We start from the raw sequence: 22,924 nt of genomic DNA on the forward strand, positions 1-22,924 counted from the left end.
ATATACAACTACAATGCTATGACATCTGTTGTGCTATTTCCACGTAAATACGGTAAAACATACATTTCAGATTACCTTAGTACCACTACATACAGGAATAAATGGAATAATATTGAATAAATTTAACATACCTCACGAGGTGATCTTCCATGCACAGTGGGTGAGCTGAATGGATTGTGGTTCAGTTTTCAACCACAACATTAGCCTCCTCTTTTGGAATTGAAGATTGCCTGAAGAGCTTTGCGGTGGCATTGGACACACGAGTGATGGAGTCACGTGAGCTCAGTCTGTAGACAGGCTCTGACAATATAGCCGATATCTTATTCTTATACTCGTCAGTGTCCATAACCACTGTCGCATTACCCTTATCAGCTGAGAGAATGGTCAGTTCAGAATCATCTCTAAGTTCCTTCAGAGCTCTCCTTTCGCCTTTTGTTAAATTGGGCGCGGGTACAACAGCAGACCTTATGAGTCTCGCACATTTCTTTCTTAACTCCTCAGCCTCATCCATAGGTAGTTTGTGGATGGCTGCCTCAACAGAAGTAATTAACTCCTCAGTGGGAATTTTAGAGGGAGCGACAATGAAATTAAGACCCCTAGCTAGAACTGCCGTCTGGTTCTCGTCCAAGGATTTCTTGGAAAGATTGACGACAGTTTTACTAGCATCCGCCTGTTTCTGAGCTAGACGGAGGAATTTTGATTTCTGTCTGAATGACACCTGGTTGAATTCTCGTTCAGCCTGTATAACAATAATGCGATCGAAAGTCAACCACAATTCCCGCGAGTGTGTGTTGCTTAACAGGAGGTGTAAACGAAACAACTCTCGGTAGACTGAATCCAGTTCCCTACGAGTGTTATGCACTCTCGATCACAAGAGCCTTGCTAGTGCGTTGATATATTCTCCTGGCTTTCGGTGTATTTAACGCGTGCTTCAGCTTCACACAGTTGGGAATGATGTTATGGTCCCATCATCTCGGTAGGAAGCACAAAGAAGAAAGAGACTCCTTTCTCCTTAATTTGCTGAATTTTGAAGCCTCCTTGAAAGTATTCTCCCCATAGAGGTTTTTATGAACAGACAGAGTGGCTATGGGAAGTCCAGTTTCGCCCATAGTGGCTAATTTCTTTATGGAGCATTTTGAGGAGGAGGCTATTGCTTCGGCATCCGTCAAGCCTATGATATGGTGGAGGTATGTTGATGATGTACTTGTGATCTGGACGGAAGGTCCTGAGAAACTTCATCTATTTCTAGACCACCTAAATCAGCAACATCTGTCAATAAAATTCACTATGGAGATGGAGTCGGACAGATGCCTTCCTTTCTTGGATGTTCTAGTAAGAAAGAAACCAGTTGGCTCCTTACAACATACCGTCTATCGTAAGCCTACCCACACAAATCGCTATCTTAATGCTGATTCTCACCACCATCCAGCGCAAAAATAAGGCATCCTCACAACACTCGCCAAGAGGGCGAGACGAATTTGTGAGCCATCATATAGCCAGATGGAGATGGACACGCTCAAAGTCGCATTTAAGGATAATGGTTACAGCGATTTGCAGATTTATAGAGCCCTGCATCCCAGAGAAACGACCAAGCAAATTTCACAGAAGGAAGAAGTGAAGGGAACTGCCTACTTACCTGACATTCACAACACCACAGATCGAATTGCCAAGGTCATCCGCAAACACAATATAAAAACTGTGTTCGGCACCGCCACTAAAATTGCTCACAGTCTGAGTAAAACCAAGGACAAGTCAGAGAGCTTTTATGGGGTGACAAAGTACCCAAGAGAACAAAATTAACATTATATAAACAGTATTTCATACCAATTGTAATGTACGGACTAGAAACGCTGGTAACTAATAAGAGACAAGATAATAAGATCCAAGAAGTAGAAATGAATTTTTTAAGAACATCAGTTATAAAGACAAGAAGGGATAGAATCCAAAATATTAAAATCAGAGAAGAGCTAAACATAGAACGTTAGTACAGAACAGAAAGCAAGACTGAGATGGTTCGGACATGTAAAAAGAATGGGAAAGGAACGGGTAGCAAGAAGGGAATTGGAAAGAGACGTTAAGGGAAAGAAACCAGTTGGACTGAGAAGAAGTTGGATGGATCAGATTTGGAAGAACATTAGAGAAGCTGGATTGGATGTGGCGGAAGTAATGGAGCAGGAAAAGTGGAAGGACAGAAAGGAGTGGAGAAGGCTAGTTTACCACACCGGGGCGACTGGAGTTGGACATTGCTGATGATGGCATGGTAGGCCTATCTTCCTTCTTAATTTACAGAAGCTTCATCAGTAGAAAATTGCTGTTGATTAAAAGAAGCAGCAGTGGAAAATTTTGCCCGTTTGAGAAACGCTCTGTCAAAGGTTTGTCGAAGGCAGTTGCCCTGTAACCTTGATTTTACTCAACAATCTCTCCGAATTTTCATCATCAATAGATGACCTGAACTGTGTGTGTGTTTTAGTCACCTGACTAAATATCCTCTCACATTCAGCGTTGCTGTGAGGGATTGTTAATATACCAAGAATAACACAAATTGATCTATCATATTTTAGGCTCCCATCACTACTTCCTAATTTTGCCACTAAAGACCATTGCACACCAATTCTTTCTTCCATTAAGATCCTATCTGGTATATCATGTATCTGAAATGCACAGAACTGGGACTGTGATTCATCTATGGCTTCATGGTCTTCACCTGCATATGCATTCAGTAACACTGGAAACTTAGCCACAAAATACATCACAGAAGAAAATGAAGCCTTGGATTCAGATGTAATTCATACAACTGTTGCATTCTTCAGCATTTCATTCTTCGATGGAAACGTGGAAAATGTAGTCACATAAAGCAGTGAAGTACTTTTGAACTAATGATGATGCAAGAGTAATGGACTAGTATAACTTGGAAACAATTCCATAACCAATGGGTGAATGGTGGAAATATCGAGCTCGATGACGATTATTATTATTTATGTTGTTACGTCCGGACTTTATTTGGTATAAATCATGGTGTTATTATTTGTGTGTTGTTGTGAGGGTGTTACGACATGTTTGATGTATGTATATTAAGAGTTTCTTTGATGTAAGAACACGTAATTGACACTCGAAATTACGAGAAAATATGTTGAGTCATATTCTTCTAGAAGCCTGGCCAGGCAAATGTATATAAAGAGCCAATCTTGAGAATTGAGTGGAGTTGTTAACAAGAGTTGATAGTGAAAGTCGTGAACTCATGTTGTGATTCTGTTGACATGCTAATGGAGCAGTCGTCTTCTTCTTCTTCTTCTTCTTCTTCTTCTTATTATTATTATTATTATTATTATTATTATTATTATTATTATTCTTAGTAGTGTTTTGTTCTAGATGGCAGTTTATTAGTGCGTGGGTGTACAATATGTATATATAATTTCTAAATAAAATAGTGTACACAACTGACAGCATTCCGTGTATGCGTCTTTGTGGTAACAGCACTGGCAACTGTGACTGCAACAGGATCGAAGAATAATATTCGGTAGTTAATACGAGTGTAAGTGGGAATCAGAACAAAATGCAAGCGATACTGAAAGATAAGTCTGTACAACAACTTAAAGACGAACTCGCAAAGAGAAATCTTCTGACGAACGGCAAGAAGAAATCACTGAAGACACAATTACGAGAGAATCTCGTCAAAAACAGCAAAGATCCCGAAAAGTTTTTTATCGAGGTGGATGATACACCGGACTAGTCATCGAAAGAGGAGGTAAAAATGACCAAAATGTGTTCCAACTTAATCAGCATGATGCAGGCACTCAATGACAAAATCTCAGACGATGATTCATGAGCTCATTCCACCTTAACGGAACAGAATGACAAACTTTCAGACCAAATTTCTCAAGCAAATACAGTTTTAACTGGACAAATATCCCAAGTGTACACACAGGTTTACAAAGTAGAACAGGGCCTAGAATCGAAAATTCCAGCCGTTGATGATAAAATTTCGTAGATGAATTCCCAAATTAGCGATGTCACCAATCAATTAGCACAACAGATATAGACATCAGGTCAAAACTGGGACAGGCGGACCAGATCGATAGTAGGGTAAACCAGCTGTAACGGGACATCTCGAATCTCAAGGAGGAGGTGGAAACCCAGCTTTCCAGCATAAAACAACAGGTTGTGGGGAGAATTTCGACCATGAAGGGAGATGTGCAGAATATGGGAGAAAGCATGCTTCACGCGGTACAAGATAGATTAACTCAAACAGGACCTATCGTCACGCTTCCAACCCCCTCAACCCAACCGGCAATACAGGACACCTAGACCCAAAGGTGATTATAGAGAGACTTCCGGAATTCCACAGGTGACTGGAAGATGGAGAAAGAGAAGAGAACTCTAACATGGTTGAGAATTGGCAATGAAAGCAATGACCAAAGGTAAAGCAAGTGGAAAAGACGAATCCAATGCTGATATGATTAAGAACAGCAGGAAGCATTGGACTACAGTGGCTATACCGAGCCCCCAATGCCATATGGAAGGATGAAAGGATACCTGAAGATTGGCAACAAGGAAGCAATGTACCATTGTTTAAAAAAGGAAATAGGAAGAAATTTGAAAATTATAGAGGTCTAACCCTATTATCACATGGGCTAAAAATAAAACAGAGGAAGAACAATATGGCTTTAGACCAAATAGATCATCAATAGACTTGATATTTACAGTGCAAACAATAGTGGAAAAACATCTGGAAAGGAACAAGGAAATCATCTTCGCATTTTTGGGCTTGGTAAAAGCTTATGATACATTTAAGAGAAAACATGTATCGGAATGCCTACGGAAAAGGAATGTACCAAAATCATTAACAAGATAAGAATGTTGTATCATGGGAGTAAAAGCAATGTGTAAGTGGTGAGTGGTGAATCTGAAACATTTTTTACAAAAAAAAAAAGTCTCAAGCAAGGAAGTGCACTGTCGCCATTATTGTTTATTATATTGAGGGGATGAATTCATGAAACGTGTAAAACAGAGTATCAGTTGTGATGAAGTGAATGCTTTGGTATTTGCAGATGATGTGGTGATTTGGGGAAAGGAAAAGGAAAAAGGAAGTACAAAGGAGACTGAACATCTGGAATGAAAATCTGAAGGAGTTTGGAATGGTAATTAGTAAAAAGAAAACTGTAGTCATGCACTGTGGAAAACAGAGAATGTAGAACAGTTTACATATCTGGGTAGTATTATTAATGGAAGTAATGAAATAAACAATGAAATTAATAACAGACTTAGTAAAGGTACAACACAAATTCGTCTTGCCCTCTAGGCGAGTGTTGTGAGGATGCCTTGTTTTTGTGCTGGATGGTGGTGAGAATCTGCATTAAGATAGCGATTTGTGTGGTTAGGCTTACGATAGACGGTATGTTGTATGTCATAAGGAGCCATCTGGTTTCTTTCTTACTAGAACATCCAAGAAAGGAAGGCATCTGTCCGACTCCATCTCCATAGTGAATTTTATTGACAGATGTTGCTGATTTAGGTGGTCTAGAAATAGATGAAGTTTTCGGCCTGTTATTATAAAATTGATGAGTGTTTCATACTGTCCATTCCAACCATATCGGCTGGTCTTATGGCTATTCCTCTTCATAAACTATGTGTTCTTTATTATCAGGTTATTTCTGATACAAAAGTCCAGTAGTTTCTCTCCATCTTTATTTCTGTTGCTATACCCATGTGGGCCCAGAACATTCCCATATCCCATTCTATCAGTTTCCACTTGGGCATTAGATCTCCCATTATCATGATCCCATCTCCAACAATATTAGTTTCCAGTTCATTGAGGAAATCTTCTTTTCTTCCACATTACATACTGTCCGTGGAGCATACACCTGTACTATCTTCAGTAGTTCCTTGTTTACATGTACAGTGTGTGTGTTATTGTAATTCTTTCATTTACATACTCAACTTCAGCTATTGGTTCAACATTCTGATTCACTATAAATCCCACTCCATTTCTTTTCTCTTTACTGTTACCCATCCAGTACAAGGTGTACCCCTTTCTTAGTTTCTTCATTCCTTTCCCTTTCCATTTTACTTCACTTAATCCCAGAACGTTGAGTTTTCGTTTCTCCATTAGGTCAATCAATTAATTTTCCTTCCTATTAATTGTTACAATTATTATTGTTCCAAATCGGGTTTTGTTCTCTGATCTAAAACTTGCACGAACATCAGCATTACCATCATAGTGTGCAACTGTAGCCAGAGACTTGTCAATTCCATTTCTATTTTTAAACTTCCATCCGAGGCTTGTATTATAGTTGAAAGAGAGTACAAATTTACTCCTCTGCTGACCTGCTAAGCCTGACACATCTGAGGAATTTCTTTCGAGGTTTACTCCCTTAGCCTTTGAAGATCCCTGGGCATAGGTTCCACGTTATACCCCATGAGACTGGGTCCATGCCTGAACTTAGCTACCAAGCTCGTTAGCTGCAGCCGCTTAAGTGCGACCATTATTCAGTAATCAGGAAATAGTGGGTTTGAACCCCACTGTCGGCAGCCTTGAAGATGGTTTTCCTTGGTTTCCCATTTTCACACCGGGCAAATGCTGGGGCTGTACCTTAATTAAAGCCACGGCTGCTTCCTTCCCGTTCCTAGGCATTTCTTGTCCCATAGTCGCCATAACACCTATCTGTGTCGGTGCTACGTAAAACAAATAACAAAAAGAAAATGAAATTAGCTCTCCTTTCACACTGACCTACTGATATGGAGGATACCCACCTCCGCAACTTGGAAGCGCCAAACAAGAATTACTCAAGTGAAGTAGCCGGGTTAATGGTTGTGTATGATGCCACAACCAATGGCTACCATACCATACATGTTCTTATAAATGTTCAAGTGTCGTTGCATATATATAGGTATCACTGATTACGAATACATTTGGCATAACATTTTTCTGGATTTAAATTCCACTCAGTTTCCCTGGAAATGTGTGTTAATTGTAATGTGGATTCGATGACATGATGCATGAAGCTTGATAGGATAAAGTATTTATTGCCCAAGGCATATGGAATAAGCAGTTTTGACAAATTGTATCTCTTGATTTTTTTTTCTGATTTTCATCTCAAAATCTCCACATTTTTGATTTTGTAAGGTTGGCAGGTATGTATTAACGTTTGTTCAGTGATCATTTGTGTTATTCAGTTTCAGGAGGATATTTTCAAAAAATTTTGAAGTATAATTTTGTCTCAATGTTGACATTGAAGATGGTTTGAATAGGACTGAAATGTATTCTTGATTTTTAAAAAAGTTCGTATGAAGTATTGATAATTTCTTACTTAAGAAATTTTAGTCATGTTTCAGTGTAAGGCAGTATGTAATGTAACATTTTAATCAGGAGTCAGGTTTTCACGAAAAAAAATTGGAAAAATCTCACGTAGATAGGGATACAAGACAACCTTGTTTCTTACAGACCAAATTGTACAGTGATAATAAATTAATAATTATTTTCTTTCTTTATGTCGTAGGAACAAAAAATTGTAAAACTGCAGGCTCTGTGGCGTGGTCGTTTAGCTAGAAGGGCATTTTTATCCCTATTTCATCAAGCACAGCCATCTTTCAAAGTGGTACAGCAGTTTGCACCTCTTTTGGCTATAAACCCTGATGATTACAACAAGGAGATGCAATTGCAGGTAAGTCCATATATTGTGAAATTTGTGTTTGCTTATAGTCTCTGGTATTAAAACATTATTACCATTTTTGGACCATATATCAGACAAATTTTTACCTTAAACTGTCCTCATGAGAAACTACTCATTTTGCATGCACCACCTTATAAAATTACTTTTATTGCAAACATTTTCTATAAGCATTTGTTTTGTAACACTTCCCAACTGAGCCACCTTGCTATGTGTAACTGCTTTTAAAGGACTTTAGCACTTCATCTGTTGCAGTATTGCTGCATAAAGACTGCCCCTTATTTTTAACATTTTTGAAATGCCATATATTATTACATTTTATCATGGTTATAACTGATAACTCCTAAATTTGTGTACCCCCTTTCCGCACGCGCGCGCACACACACACACACACACGGTGTGACTGTATGTGTATATTGAAGTTTTAGATTATACGGATTTCTCTTTTTACTCTGATTTGAAGTTTTTTTACTGTGCCTCTCGGTGAAAAGTTCGTATATTGTCGTTGCAACTCGAATACCATTATGTGACATCATCATGTCCACCTCCGTTGCGAAATTGTTAGTGTTATTGGCTGCCATCGTTGGGGGCCCGCGTTCGATTCCTGGTTACTGCTAGAAATTTTAAGAATGGCAGGAGGGCTGGTATGTGATTGAAATGGTACATGCAGCTCACCTGCACGAGTTTGCTTTTTTACCATCATCAGGTGCCATCATGTCGACATTGACTCATGGCAACTGTGTGGATGGACTGCCTCCAGATGTTTCGCTCTTCAGCCATATACTTCAGGTCCTTCAATGACATGTTCATGTTGAATTTGATGGAGTCTATCCATGTGTCAATACTGGCCACCCTCATCTCCAAGACCCCTCCACTTTCCCAGGCGTAAGTCTTTTTCAGTAAATCAGACCATCTCCAAAATACGACAGCTGTAATCTTGTAATGAATGCCTCAAGAGACATATCTGGTTTGATGTTCTTGGCTGTTCAGGGGATATGCAATATCCTTCTCAGACACCTGAGCTCAAATGCATTAATATGCATCCTATCTTGTTTCCTTATGGTACAGCTTTCATAACCTTGCCTAAACATTCTTACGTTAGTATGCAAAGCATATGTCTGAACGCTTGCAGTTCGTGACCAGGTATTTAAATGCTACCAGGTATTTGAATGCTGCTCTTGCAGGGCAAATTTCTGGACTGTTTGAGCCACTTCTACTGATGGTTGATCACAAAAAACTATTCACCTCTTTGATTAACTCGTTATTTATCGTAATGTTTGATGGTAAACCTTGTTTTCATGACTTTGTTCTTGTTGTTATTCAGGTACAGGCCCATGTTCTCTAACTCTGTTCTTTAACTTTCATGACGTTTTCTTCAAGCTCTTGATTCCTTTCAGTAATCAAAGTTGTGTCATCTGCATTGTCAAGTTTCTTACTGTATTTCCTCGCATATTATACCCGCGTTTTATACCTAAAAGAAAGGCCGGGGAGTGGTCCAATATGCGATATCCTCCCATTTCATGCAGTGACCTGGGTATAAAGAGCTACAAATTGTACATGTATATATTCTACACTATTCTTTAACTAATTATTATTGTATTCTGAATCTTACTGGCTACCTTTTTTGGAAGAGAGTATTTGTAAATTTAAAAAAAAATGTTGAGCATATGACTTTTAGGCCTACATATACAGTAAATATAAACAGTTTTGTTTACTCATATATAAATTCATTCATTTCATCTCATCAACTCCTCTGATGAAGTTGACAACAAGAGATACAAATTTCTTACGAAGATTCATCTTACTTCATACTCGATCCCTTACGGCAGGGGTTCTTAAACTTTTTTGGTCGCGCCCCCCTTCTGGAACATGAAACATCTAGTGCTCCCCCTCCTTATTCTTTCCTTTCTTTGCACTTCTCTGGACTGTTTGAGCCACGTCTACTGATGGTTGATCACGAGATCTCCATTATTTGCTTCTGTCTATAATTCAAAAGAATGCTGGTAAAGCCTAATTTCAAATAATCATCTTAATATTTACACACTTTGCTTTTAGGTTTAATGTTGCTGGTGGGAGCAGAAGCGGAAGAACAATGAACTTTGACTAAATTTGAATCTTGTTCTTTATTTTGACTGAATATTTTCAAAGGAGGGCAAGCACCCGATAAATCACTCCCATGGGGTTTGTTTTTACCCCTGCTAATGAGCCACTTATCCATGGATATGGCGATACTTGTACTGTATCGCTTTATTGTAAATCGGGCTAACCACTCCACTAAACACGCACTACAATTCACCTGTTCACTCGCTGTCTTCGAACTGACTGCAAAGGCCTGGCTAAAATAGTCGACAATGGCAGAAATTAAATGAAATAAGTTTCATTATGATAGATCCGTATTGAACTGTGGTTACGATAGAGTTAAACTAATGTATTATTAAGGACCACCATTTCAATACAAAATGTACAGAGTTTAAATGACATAAATGGTTAGGGACTAGTTTTGACCTAATAGTAGGTCATCATCAGCCTAAAGCAAAATTAAAACGTAAATACCTTAATAATACATTAGTTTAACTCTATTGTAATGGCAGAAATATAAGAATATATTCTTGTAAGGAAGTAGCGGTCACATTGTCAAGCTGCTTATTGTCATAAGTGATAGTTATTATTTTTTGCTGGCGGACCTAGTGTTTACAGTGCACTATGTCTTCTAGTATGGGCTAGAGCAATTTTGTTACTTTCATTGATCTGTCTCGGCTTTATCCGTGGCTTTGTCAAAATGAAAGTGACTGAGGTATGAGTGATCTAGTAATGCCATTCCTTATGCAGTCAGTCCCTGCTATGAATGGTGTAAAAATATTGCTCATAGGGTCAGTTGGTGCATGCATTTCAGTGGGCTTGGCAGACTGATACGTAATAGCAACTTCTGGCTCGATGAGGAAAGCAACGGGAAACTACCTCGCTCCTCATTTCCCTAGTACGCCTCTTCAGTGATGCCTAGGCCATCTATGACAGCTGATGGCGGAACTGTGGAGGATCCAACCAGCCTTCAGGCTGAGGACTAAACATACATACAAATGCTGTTTATTCGAGGCGTCGACGTAGAAAGATCTTTTGCCTCTACTTTGCACCATATGTTATGAACCTGCGTGTATATGGAAATTGCGGAAGTGTTGAATGTAAGGAAACGAATATTAAGGACGATGCAAATACCCAGTCCCCAGGCCGGGGATATTAATCATTTACAATTAAAAACCCCTGGCCCGGCCGGGAATCGAACTCGGGGTCGCCGGGTGACAGGCAAACGCGTTACCCCTACACCGCGGGTATGGACTAAAATCAGACTACCTCTGTTGGGTTCGAACCCGCTACCTTGGGATCCGGAGGCAGACACACTACCATCGATCCACAGAGGCAGCTTAAAAGGGAATTGAGCCAGCGGCACGTGGTATAAGCAGTCACCCATCCAAATACTGACCACGCCGAATGTTGCTTAATTGCGGTGATCGGACGAGAACCGGTGTATTCAACATGGTATGGCCGTTGCCAAGTGATTGGTTAGGTATTTGGTAACGTGATACCACTGTGGGTGGCAGGTGAAAGGGTGCTGTGTGGGAAATGTTACTCTCACCTTTTCTCAGAATACGTGCTGTAGGATCTACTGGTCAGTTCTTGTGAAATAAGACAACAAAAGTAAAAGTTTATCTGTCTTGAATATCAGTGGAAGTGCTTCCTGCGTAGGTTCATCTGAGGAGTGCAATATTTGTTACAGAATATGAAATATAAATATTTCGATTAGAGCCGATGCCCCCCTTTATCACTCTCTGCAGCCCCCAGGGGGCACGCCCCCCACTTTAAGGACCACAGCCTTAGAGAAAAGGGATAAAGTTTGGGCATACCGTTTTATGTATTGTATTATTCAATGTACAACACGAGGAGCAGGACATCAGCGACAGCCAGTGCTCCACAAACCTCCTAGCAATTAGGTAACAGCTCAACAGCTTTTAAGATTCCCTCATACGTAAGACAGCTCAAACACCGATTGCACTGCACAACGTTTTCGACCGTTGTCCATTCAACCAACAGACTTTTCCACACTTCAACAACAAAAATACATGCAAACCTCTAGTCAACTAGGAAGAATCTAATGACATTTTAACTGTCTTCATTTGAAGCCATTGTTGTTTTAATTCTGTCTTAGCACAGCCTCATTTTATAATCAATAAAAACTGCAGTTCACTTGCACTATGCACTCCATCCATAAAGAGAGTGACCAATGGAGGTGACTACCTCATGAATCCTTAGGCGAATTATTTTGGTTGGAGCCAGTCACGAATAGACAAAATTGGAATGTTTCTCCTCATCAATTTTAACAATTATAAATAAGTGTACAGTAATTGTAAATTGTATTTTATTTTCGAACATTTGTATATACTACGTAAAACTACCTTCGAACTCAATATCAAATAGACTTTAATTACCTTCATTGTTATACTGTACATGTGATGGCCTCTTTTTAATATTAAGAACCACTAACGTATTTTACTATGTGTAACTAGTCAATTTGTTATTTCGTCTAAGATAAGACCTTGTAAGTGTTTTTTAATGTACTCTCTCTCACATATTATGTTCATAAGTCTCAACCAGACGTCTGGTGTAATTTTGAGGTGCTTTGATATGACTGATGATGCCCCACATAGGGGGCGAAACATGTCTCCATTTTAACGATGTTTAACTAAAAATGTTAACATCCTGTAATGCATTGAATAGGTTGGAGTCCAATAAATTTTCTTATATTATTATTTAAACCTAACTTACGTGGAGGACGTCTCCTACCCGTATCCCTATTTAGTTTCCACCTTCAGTGCATAAAATATACGCTAGCTTTCACTTAAATCTAAGTACAGTACATATAGTTGAAGTCATTGAAAGAATGGTTAATTTTTACCATGTAGTACTGTATTTATTTTTTAAAAATAAAGGTAAGTCTGAAGTTAAAAGTTGTCATAAATTCTCCCTTGAGAATGTAGGTAAGAAGTATTTAAAGGTTCTTAAAAATAACTTGAAGATCTTACGTTGAAAATAGTAAATTGAAAAATATTAGATTGGAAAACATTAGATGCATCTAATTAGACAAAGAAACTGTATCGAATCACAATATGTACAGTATCATTGATTGAAAGTTTCAAAATGTTGGACGCAGTTTTCCTACTTCATCGCAACAACAACAAAAATATATAGAACCACAACTTTATCTTATAAATCCTTGTGAAATTCCTCCTAATATTCATCTCGTCTTCACCTAAAGTATTTTTCTACTCGGATGGCGGGCGGCCTACATGCTGTCAGGGGAAGTGGGGTGCGGGCAGTATGTCACTGCCCAATCGGACAAAAGATCACCTAGCGGTGGCGCTGAGAACTATTCAGTCGCCCGGAGACTTTGCTGCGCTCACTTCGCTCCACGAACTGCTGTGTTGCCGAGTAGTCTTACAGTGTGCTTTGGGTATTACAAAGAGCTTGTTTGACGAGTTTGTTTTATGAGCAATTCTTGCCGCGTCCTTTACCGCATTCTTCGATTAACGTTTTCGTGGCATGTGATGTGACGTTAGTTTTTTCTATTGTTTCTATTTGTGTTGCTCTGTGTTGTTTTTTATATAATAATTGCACTATACGTATATCGTACAATGACGAAGAGGAAGGAGATAAGGAGCCAGGGTAGAAAACTTATCAGCAATGTTCATGAATATTTTCAAAAGGAAGCAGAAAATAATGGCCCTTTAGTGAGTGTGTATAAAGTGCAGCAGAGAGTGTCGGAAGCTTGTCAAGTTAGTACGCGAACCGTTCAGCGTATAGTAAAGGAAGGTAAAGACAGTACCCAGTCATCTGGTTCCATCTCATTTCAATCACCGCGCAAACGAATCAAAAGGAACTGTATAACAAAAGCAATCGACGGGTTCCATAAAGATGTAATTAGAAGAACTTTCCTCAGTTATTACGTAAAGGGTGAATACCTGAACAAATTACGTGGTGATTTACAAAGAGATATAAAATTTAAATGGCGAGTTACTTCATTATGGAGGATACTAATCTCTATGGGGTTTAAGTATTTAAAAAAGCAACGACGGGAGAAGATTTTTAATAGAGAGAGCTGATATAGTAACAGCCAGAGTAACGTTTTTGAGAAAAATGCATCTCTTGAGGAATAAGGACCCATCGCCCCATATATTTTATTTAGATGAGACTTACATTAATCAGAAATACGCTCCAACAAAAATCTGGCAAGATAAAGAGGGTACAGGAGGTTTAAAAATTCCTGTAGGGAAAGGTGGACGAATTACAGTTTGTCGCGTAGGTTCCAGTCGCACTGGTTTTCTGCAAGAATGTAAATTGGTTTTCAGGCCAAAGGTGAAATCGACCAGTGATGACTACCACACTGATATGAACGCTATGGTTTTTAAAGAGTGGTTTCTGAAGTTTTTATACGCTCTTGACGAAAGGAACATCAAAGACGCAGTGATTGTAATGGACAATGCCAGCTACCATTCAGTACAGCTAGAACGAATTCCTACAACGAACACACGAAAAGCTGATATTATATCGTGGTTATCTGCTAGGAATATTCCTCATGACAGCAATCACACCAGACTCGAACTGTTGTCTCTTGTGAAACAATTCAAGCCAAAGGCAAAAATGTACGAAATTGATACACTTGCTGACAGAAAGGGTCATACCGTTGTTCGCCTGCCACCCTATCACTGTCAATATAACCCCATAGAGCTGGTTTGGGGAAACATTAAAACTGCTGTAGGGAAAAGGAACAAAACGTTCAAACTAACTGACGTCCAATCTTTAATGGAAGAGGAGCTGGATAAAGTAACCGAACAGGAGTGGAAGACTTGTGTGTCACATGCTGAAAAATTTCAAGAGGACGATTACAAAAGGGACGTGGTATTGGACACAGTCATGGACGATATCATCATAAATCTGCGAGACGACAGCCACAGTGAGAAGTCGAGTGATGAGGATATTTCCGGTGACAGCTCTGGTGACGATGTCGAGTGTCGGGGTGCTGTAACATGGATCCTTCAGCTGGAATAAGGTAAGATAAAGTAAGAAAATGTGTTGTGTAACTGTGTACTTTTGAACGAATTGTTTTTCGGTCTGTTGTCAATGCACTTGTTATATGCATTACTAACTAACTCTTATCGTACTACATCGAAGATACAAGAAAATAATAGAAATAAATACATAAATAAATAAGTAAATAAATAAATAAATAAAAATAATAAAACTCATCCACGGGCCATAATTGAACTGTAACATACGAAGCTCTGTATTTCGTTGTTATGTGGATTTCAACACAACTTAAACGCGCGCGGGCGCTCCTGGCAACGTTGTAGTAGTGGCCTCTGTCTCTCTCCCATAACGGCCTCTTGCGTCGTGCTCGATTGGTCGGCCCCATGCTCCCCGCTTCCCCTGACAGCATGTAGGCCGCCCGCCATCAGAGTAGAAAAATACTAATTTCATTACAATAAGATATCTTTGCTTAATTGAAGCATATTCGTACTCGAATAGAATATCTGAATTAACATAAGAATATGCCCTCAGAAAATGTTAAAAACACTAGACATGTATCACACTTTCAAATACACTTTCTAGTGAACTTTCATGGTTTTTCAAGGTTTTTTCAAGGTTTTTCAATACACCTTCAAGTAAACTTTCATGGTTCTTGGTATGCCTTCTTGCAGAGCCAGAGATAAGCTCTTTGTTATTATATTTCATGAATCATATGATCAAATACCATACTTCAACAAAAATTATATGAATTGATCTCTTATTTGTAAGTATAAATTAATTTAAGTGCATATCTTCGTTATAAAATTGTGTTATCACGTACACCTGACAATCCTGTAACCAAATCATACTGTATACTGGTGGACCGGCTTGTACGAAGACTCTAACTGCTATTAACCATCCTCAATTGTGAAGATAAGTCACCAGTGATATCGGATGAAGTTTGAGAATAAGCTCCTAAGCTTTCGTAATCTGTATGGGAATTCCTACGATTACACGCAACATGTGGATGTAGGTTAATTTGATATTATTTTTCTCATCAGGAATTATCTGGTAATCCACAAATTGAACATCAACATACGGGTGTTATTGAGATCGTATCATATGCTATTCACGGCTAATTCAAGGAATAACAGTCGACTGAAGACAAACTGTCATCATCCATCATCTCATAAACACGTAACTTGAAGTATTATCATCGCTAAAAATAACCTATGACTTCACTTGCGATGAACTAATAATCATCACCAGCATTAATTATCATAACCTTGCCTTTGCTGGCAAGATGTAGTGTTTACAGTGCGCTATGTCTTCTGGTATGGGCTAGAATAAAATTGTTACTTTCATTGACCTGTCTCAGTCTCTTCCTTGGCTTTGACAATATGAAAGTGGCTGAGGTATGAGTGATGCTAGTAATGCCATTCCTTATGCAGCCAGTCCCTGCTATGAATGGTGTGAAAATGTCGCTCATAGGGTCGGTTGGTGCAGGCATTTCAGTGGGCTTGGCAGACTGATGTGCAATAGCAACTTCTGGCTCGGTGAGGAAAGCAACGGTAAACTACCTCACTCCTCATTTCCCTAGTACGCCTCTTCAGTGACACCTAGGCCATCTATGACAGCTAATGGTGAACCTGTTGAGGATCCAACCAGCCTTCGGGCTGAATACCCAACATACATACAACCTCATACCATTATACATATATAAACATCGCTTCAGAATGCATCTCATATAACTCTTTACATCATAGTACACGCGTTGACTCATTCCCAGTTGACATATATCTTACTGCCACCACTGACCTTCTACCTTATTATTCCGTAGTGATCTCAATCTTTCAGTATTTCCATGAAATATTACCGTATTATTCTATTTAGCCAACAAAAATTCTACTAACGATCTCGCTTACAAAAAACCTAATGTTTACCATAACTTCATATATAATTCACTTGGAGAAAAACTTAACCTCTGTTCATTAAATATAGACAGCATTACGAATGCATAGCTAAATATCACTGGTTATAAACATCCTACATATAGATTTGACATTGATGGTTCGATGATTACCTATCGACCTTTGACCTATCTGTAGAAGTTATCTTCTCATATATTTATTTCCACTGGTATCAATCAAGATAGCACTTCAGAAATAAAATAAATTACCATTTATACTAATAACTTAAGGACTTATCTCTGCTCTAGATCCCACGTTGTCATTTCATGTCCGGGTGCTTGGACAAGTGGGTTCGGCTCATGGCATTCTCCCTCAGCTGGTTAGGGACATCTGGTCTTGTCTCGACTGGTTACCGGGCCCCATGGTCTAGAATCGTCACCTCGCGTCGCCTTCCTCTAGGTAGCATCGCCTCCTTCTTCTTAGTTCATCATGCGGTTGGGACAAAACAAGATATCAGCTTGGTTACTGTCACCTTATGGATATGTTTTACTTCAATTTGCATATAATATAAGAATGTTGTTCTTTAGAAATTAATCTCAGAATTGTTCTAAAATTTGTAACACGTCTGTGAATACTCTAGTCGAATTGCATTAATATATATATTTTCTTCTCTTCCATTCTGTCGGTATTCTTGGCAAGCAGCCTCTTGGAGTTGGTTATATTGGCTAACACGTCGCCTTAGGTAGGAATCGTGTCATAGTGATGTGTTCTATTCATTTTTGTGGAGTACAGTATTCTGGAGCGCTGGTAATTCGTAGAACAGTTCGTGGACAAACTATGATCTATTTATCGTATAATATTTTATTAAAACGTTACTTTCTCTCCTCTTCAGTACTTCCGTGACGTTCTCCTGTAGTACGAAATGAATGTTCATTTACAATAATAATTCCTAACAATCCTCCTACTTCTTTCTTTACCACAGCTTTCTATGCCCCGCTCTTATCAAACGCCCGACGAAAACATTACTCTTTTGGTTTATAGTGGTACTCTGACATTTTCCTATTGACGTTTTGATGACTTATCCTCCATTTTCGTTCCACATAGGTCACGTTGGGACAGTGAAATGGCACAATACTAAACGTAAATTAATACTAAATACAAAATACAATGGTCTTATGCTTCTTACAAAGTTGTATTTTAGGTGATAATTACATAGTTTACAATATGTACATTAACTAAAAGCCAGAATTTGTGAACAAGGAAGCAAATAAATTATTTTGTTTTACAATGATTAGAAAACGTCCAAAGTGTAGATCGGATTTATCCTATTGTATGGATGAAAGTGTTTGCAAATGTGTACATATTGGCTAGAGATTGATCACAGCATGAATTGGGGCTTCTCCAACCTTATGGATGAACATTAGGTTGAAGGTTTGACAGCTGGTTCGTTCAGAGGTGCTTATGGTCACTGTCGTAACTATATTGTTACAAAACTGGAACCATGGTTAAAGTCGATCATGTTGGATTTGAATATTCCTTTAGAAAGAAGCATGGTTGGATGGTAATGTTTAATAGGTTAAAGCATGTATGTTGGAAACATGTTGTTAGTATTGCTCATTAGTGCTCATCTGTTAAATTTTTTTTGGAATATTTGTAGGAAGGGAAAAAGCAATGAACTTTGAAATAGAAAGAGGCAAGTGATAATGATTTTGAGATAATTAAACCTTCAAAATATTTCCTGAAAGTGAACAAATTGGTATTAATGGACTAAACAAGTGGATGATTGGGCACGAACACGAGTTCACCATTAATGATGTTACAGACGTGGTATCCAACACAGAATAAATCATCTCGGAACCAAATGTATAAAAATAAGAAACCTTCACTGATTTACTGTAAGGTATTCAAGGCAATTGAACAAGTAATAAACTATGTGGAACATCAGGAAGAAATGACAGCTACCTAGAGGCCCCTGGTTTGATTAGGATATTTTTACCTGTATCTCAGGGCTGTTGTTAAGTCCACTGAGCCTATGTGACAACAATTGTACTATCTAATAGTGCAATTGCAGCTCCAATTAGAAAAGTTAAGAATAGAGGTTGAGAGAATTTGTCGTGCTGAGCGCAAGTTGCCTCATAATGTAAAGGCCTTCATGCTAAGCAGCAGTCACTTCGTAAGCTAAAACCCATCAGGGCTGTACCAGTATACACTTGTTAGTTTTACTGACTCCCAACTACTTAAACTACAGAGTAATAGCATCAACCAATAATGAACAATTGGGGCATGATAGCAGAGTGATATTTTCGCTGGCTTCTCACCAGGCAGCCACAGTTTGATTCCAGGCTAATGCATATAGGATATTTGAAATTAAAACTCTCTTCTCTGTGGTTTGCATTCCGTGGCTGTGGTCTTGGCATGAACAGTTGAATAAAACTTCAAGCTTGGTCGATAGTCAACGGTTACTTAGTTTTATTTCTTTATAATATACATACTTTACTTGATAAAGGAAGTAATTAGCCTCAGTGGCAGAGTGGCAAGTTGAATTCAATTTATGTCTATGTACTACTCTGTCTCTCTATCTTAATTTTAACTGCTGTATTGTATTTGATTACAGAGTTTGAAAGGTCAGGTGGTTCAGACAATTCGACATAACAAACAACTCGCCCATCAGTTGGATACTATGGATATTAAAATAGGACTGCTGGTACATAATAGAATCTCCCTCCAGGTAATATATTACTGTACTTTTATTATAATTAATAGTTCTTTATGAACTCTCATCTATATCATACTGGTACTGTATTTTCCAGTGTGTAAGACTCTCTCCTTTTGTATAACACATACTCCAAAATTTAACACAATTTTTCAGTGGGGGAAAAACAAAATTGAAAGTAAAGGCATGTGTTGTTGGTTTTTAAGTTAATGAAATAATAATAATAATAATTTTGTGTGGCTATTTCTAGCAGAGTGCAGCCCTTGTTAGGCAGACCCACCGATGAGGGTGGGAGGCATCTGCCATGTGTAGGTAACTGCGTGTTATTGTGGTGGAGGATAGTGTTATGTGAGTTCCAGGGATGTTGGGGACAGCACTAACACCCAGCCCCCGGGCCATTGGAATTAACCAATGAAGGTTAAAATCCCCGACCAGGCTGGGAATCAAACCCAGGACCCTCTGAACCAAAGACCAGTACGCTGACCATTCAGCCAACGAGTCGGACACTTAACGAAATACTATAATAGCTTTTGAACCTTCTGTAAACCTGCAAAATCCATGCCATTGCCTTCTGAATCTTTTCCCTACTCACGTCATCTGTTACTGGTGCCACATTTAAAAGATTTAATAACAATTTGTTCGTTGCCTTCACCTACTCTCTCACCTGTGTGATAGTAGGCCGTTTCAGAGCCCCCTTTCTGCATCACCTGATGAATGCTGGTACCCATCATCAATTTGTTATATTCTTCTCTCATGTACTCTTTAAAAGGTTTGTTTACTGAAACATCAAGATATTAATCCTCATGGGATAACAGCCAATTCAATATTGCACTGTTGAAATTTTTGCATGATGGTATTCATGTGTGATTGAAACTGATCAAGCACAAAAAGAGCTTTCTTATTTAGTTGCACACCTTTCGTCCTTTGCCACACTTTGTCAATCCATACTTTCATGCCATTTTCATCCAACCAACATTTTTGATGCACATGCATAACCACACCTGCTGGTATCTTCCATAGGCTAAGTTTTTCACACGAAGGTCATCATCAGCATCAGGTTAGTACTGTCAGTACAACACACAATAATAATAATAATAATAATAATTATTATTATTGGACCATTTGAGTTTTTCCACGTTCATTTTCTCCTTGAAGTTTGTACTGTTTGGTTCTTCTGATCTGCCCAGTACTTTTTCATTCATTCCGATCACAATTTTCTTGGCTTGTTTGGAATCGCTATAGCCCTTCTTTGTATCATTTTCTTCTAAAAATTTGAGAGTCTTAAGGAGGGTGTTAATTTTATTTTTGTTTGCTGCATCTATTATTTAAAGTTAAGAACTTCATATTTAGGTTCCGTATTGAAGCAGAATTCACATCAAAGAAAAGTACAATAGGTTCCACCTTTTCAATACATTATATTATGTGACAGTTTTACATTACAGTTAAACCTTCACATTTTTATACACTCGGGACCGGTTTCGACAGTGTCCCTGTCATCATCAGCCAAGAACAATTAATCGAGGACAATAAACCTTACAATACTTCAGGTATGATATAACAGTGAATATAAAATTATACATTATCTATCTACAAAAAGGTGTGAACATGTCCAGGTAAAAAATCACGATTTAAGAAAAATCATAGTCCTGTAGGGTGTACACTTATAAATTTCTAATTAAAATAACGTGTTAAAAATCTGCTGTTGTATTATAGCTATAGCAGAGTATGTTTATAGGTGTAAATCTATGAAGTTTTGGCACTCAAGACATATAGCTATGTTTGACAAGTTAAAGGTGTTCAAACATTTAGTTAAATGGTGTTCCACTTAAAATATGTGATGCAGTTCAGCTGAGGTTGTAGTAAATATGTTTGTAGGCTTAATTTTGGTATTTTTAACACTCGAGACATACAGCCATGTGTGACAAGTTAAAAGTTGATAAAACATTTAGTTAATGGTGTTCCACTTAAAATATATGGTAAAGTTCAGCTGAGGCTACAGCTTGGACTTAAGGAGCAGATGATTATGTAAAATATCAATATAAGTAGAAATGAACAATTTAAATGGGTCACTGCTTGTTGATGTAGATGATCAGCAAGTCCTATTAAACAATTATACATGTCGACATGTGGTTGTATATCATCTTGCTGAGAAGTAACAAAAGTCCTGGCTGAAATGGTGCTTGTAGATCTTATATTGTAGGTTGTGATTACATAAATTGATTAGAAGGGATCCTGATCCAAGTCGGAACCTATAAGAAATAAAACGCGATATAAAGTTACCGTATTTAAGAAACGAAAGGGAGTTAAATTTCGCGAAGTATTGGTGAATGAGAAATTCACCTCAGGTGCCAAGTTGATGGTAGACGGAACGTAGTGGAACTGACAGGCTGAGGAGAGACGAGGCCTAGAAGGGAGCAGGGAGGGGCGGAGTTACTGAGTTAGGGGAAGGAGGCAACGCGGTAGAGGCGGGACTGTGATCAGGTGGGCGCGTGCGATGGTAGGGAAAATATGTAAGCGTGTTGTGTATTGTTTTGAAGATGGATCGGTTTTTTGGTATTTTAAGAGTGTTCATTATTTTGATAAAAGTGTCAAAAAGTATTGTAGGTTTTTCGGAGAGATCGTTAAGGTTAAAATTTGGGTTATGGTATTGATCGAGTGAGATGTAGAATTGTTCGGTGAAATCGAGTATGGGGCCTTTATTTATTATTTCAATGATGTCTATGTCGTTATTCATACCATAAAATTTATGTTTATAATCATGTATATGTTGGCCTATTGCGGAAAATTTTCTGTATTTTATCGCATTTACGTGTTCAGTATATCTAATTTTGAACGATCTACCGGTCTGTCCAAGGTAGGTGCTGAGACAGTCGTTACAGTGGAATCTGTAGACGCCTGATTTGTCAGAAGGGTTAGAGGTATTGATTGAGTTAGAATTGTATAGGATATCTAGATTTCTGTTATTAGTTTTGAAGGAGATGTTAGTTTTTTGTTTCTTAAATATATTTGTAATTTTGTAAATATTACGGTTGTAGGTAAAGGTTGAAAAAGATTTCGATTTAGTAGCTTCTTTAATTAGGTTCGATTTTGGGCGATGTCTGAATTTGCTGATTATATTTTCTATAAAATTCTTGTTGTATCCATTATGAGCTGCGATATTGCGTATGGTGTTTAATTCTTTGTTGAGGTCTGATTTCGACATTGGGACATTAAATGCTCGATGTACTAAGCTATTATAAGTGGCCCGTTTATGGCTTAGGGGGTGAATAGAGTCTTCTTGTATTGTAGTGGCAGTATGTGTAGGTTTTCTGTAGACATTATATTTGAAGGAAGATAGAAGTCTGGTGATAGTGAGATCAAGAAAATTAATAGTATTATTGGCTTCGGATTCCAGTGTAAATTTTATGTCTGTATCAATAGTGTTAAGGTGCGTTAAGGTGGTAGCTGCGTCTGTAGTGCGTTGGTCCATAATAATAAATACATCATCGATATACCTGGACCATAGATGTATATTGCTAAATGTTGTGTTATTGTCAATTTTTGTATGTTCTAAAAAATCTAAGTATATTTCTGCTAAA

At 38.2% G+C, this 22,924-nt stretch overlaps 1 protein-coding gene across 1 annotated transcript in view; it reads left to right on the forward strand.

The window, feature by feature from the left end:
- Positions 1 to 22,924, forward strand: part of LOC136864220 (ras GTPase-activating-like protein IQGAP1) — a 565,781-nt gene that overhangs the window by 388,378 nt on the left and 154,479 nt on the right. Inside the window, exons 23-24 of the mRNA XM_068226153.1 lie at positions 7,497 to 7,661; positions 19,248 to 19,361. Coding sequence (XP_068082254.1) covers positions 7,497 to 7,661; positions 19,248 to 19,361 — 279 coding nt within the window. The remainder of the gene's footprint in view (positions 1 to 7,496; positions 7,662 to 19,247; positions 19,362 to 22,924) is intronic.

Source organism: Anabrus simplex, chromosome 1 (genome assembly GCF_040414725.1).
Source record: "Anabrus simplex isolate iqAnaSimp1 chromosome 1, ASM4041472v1, whole genome shotgun sequence".
In the NCBI taxonomy this organism is placed as follows: Eukaryota; Metazoa; Arthropoda; class Insecta; order Orthoptera; family Tettigoniidae; genus Anabrus; species Anabrus simplex.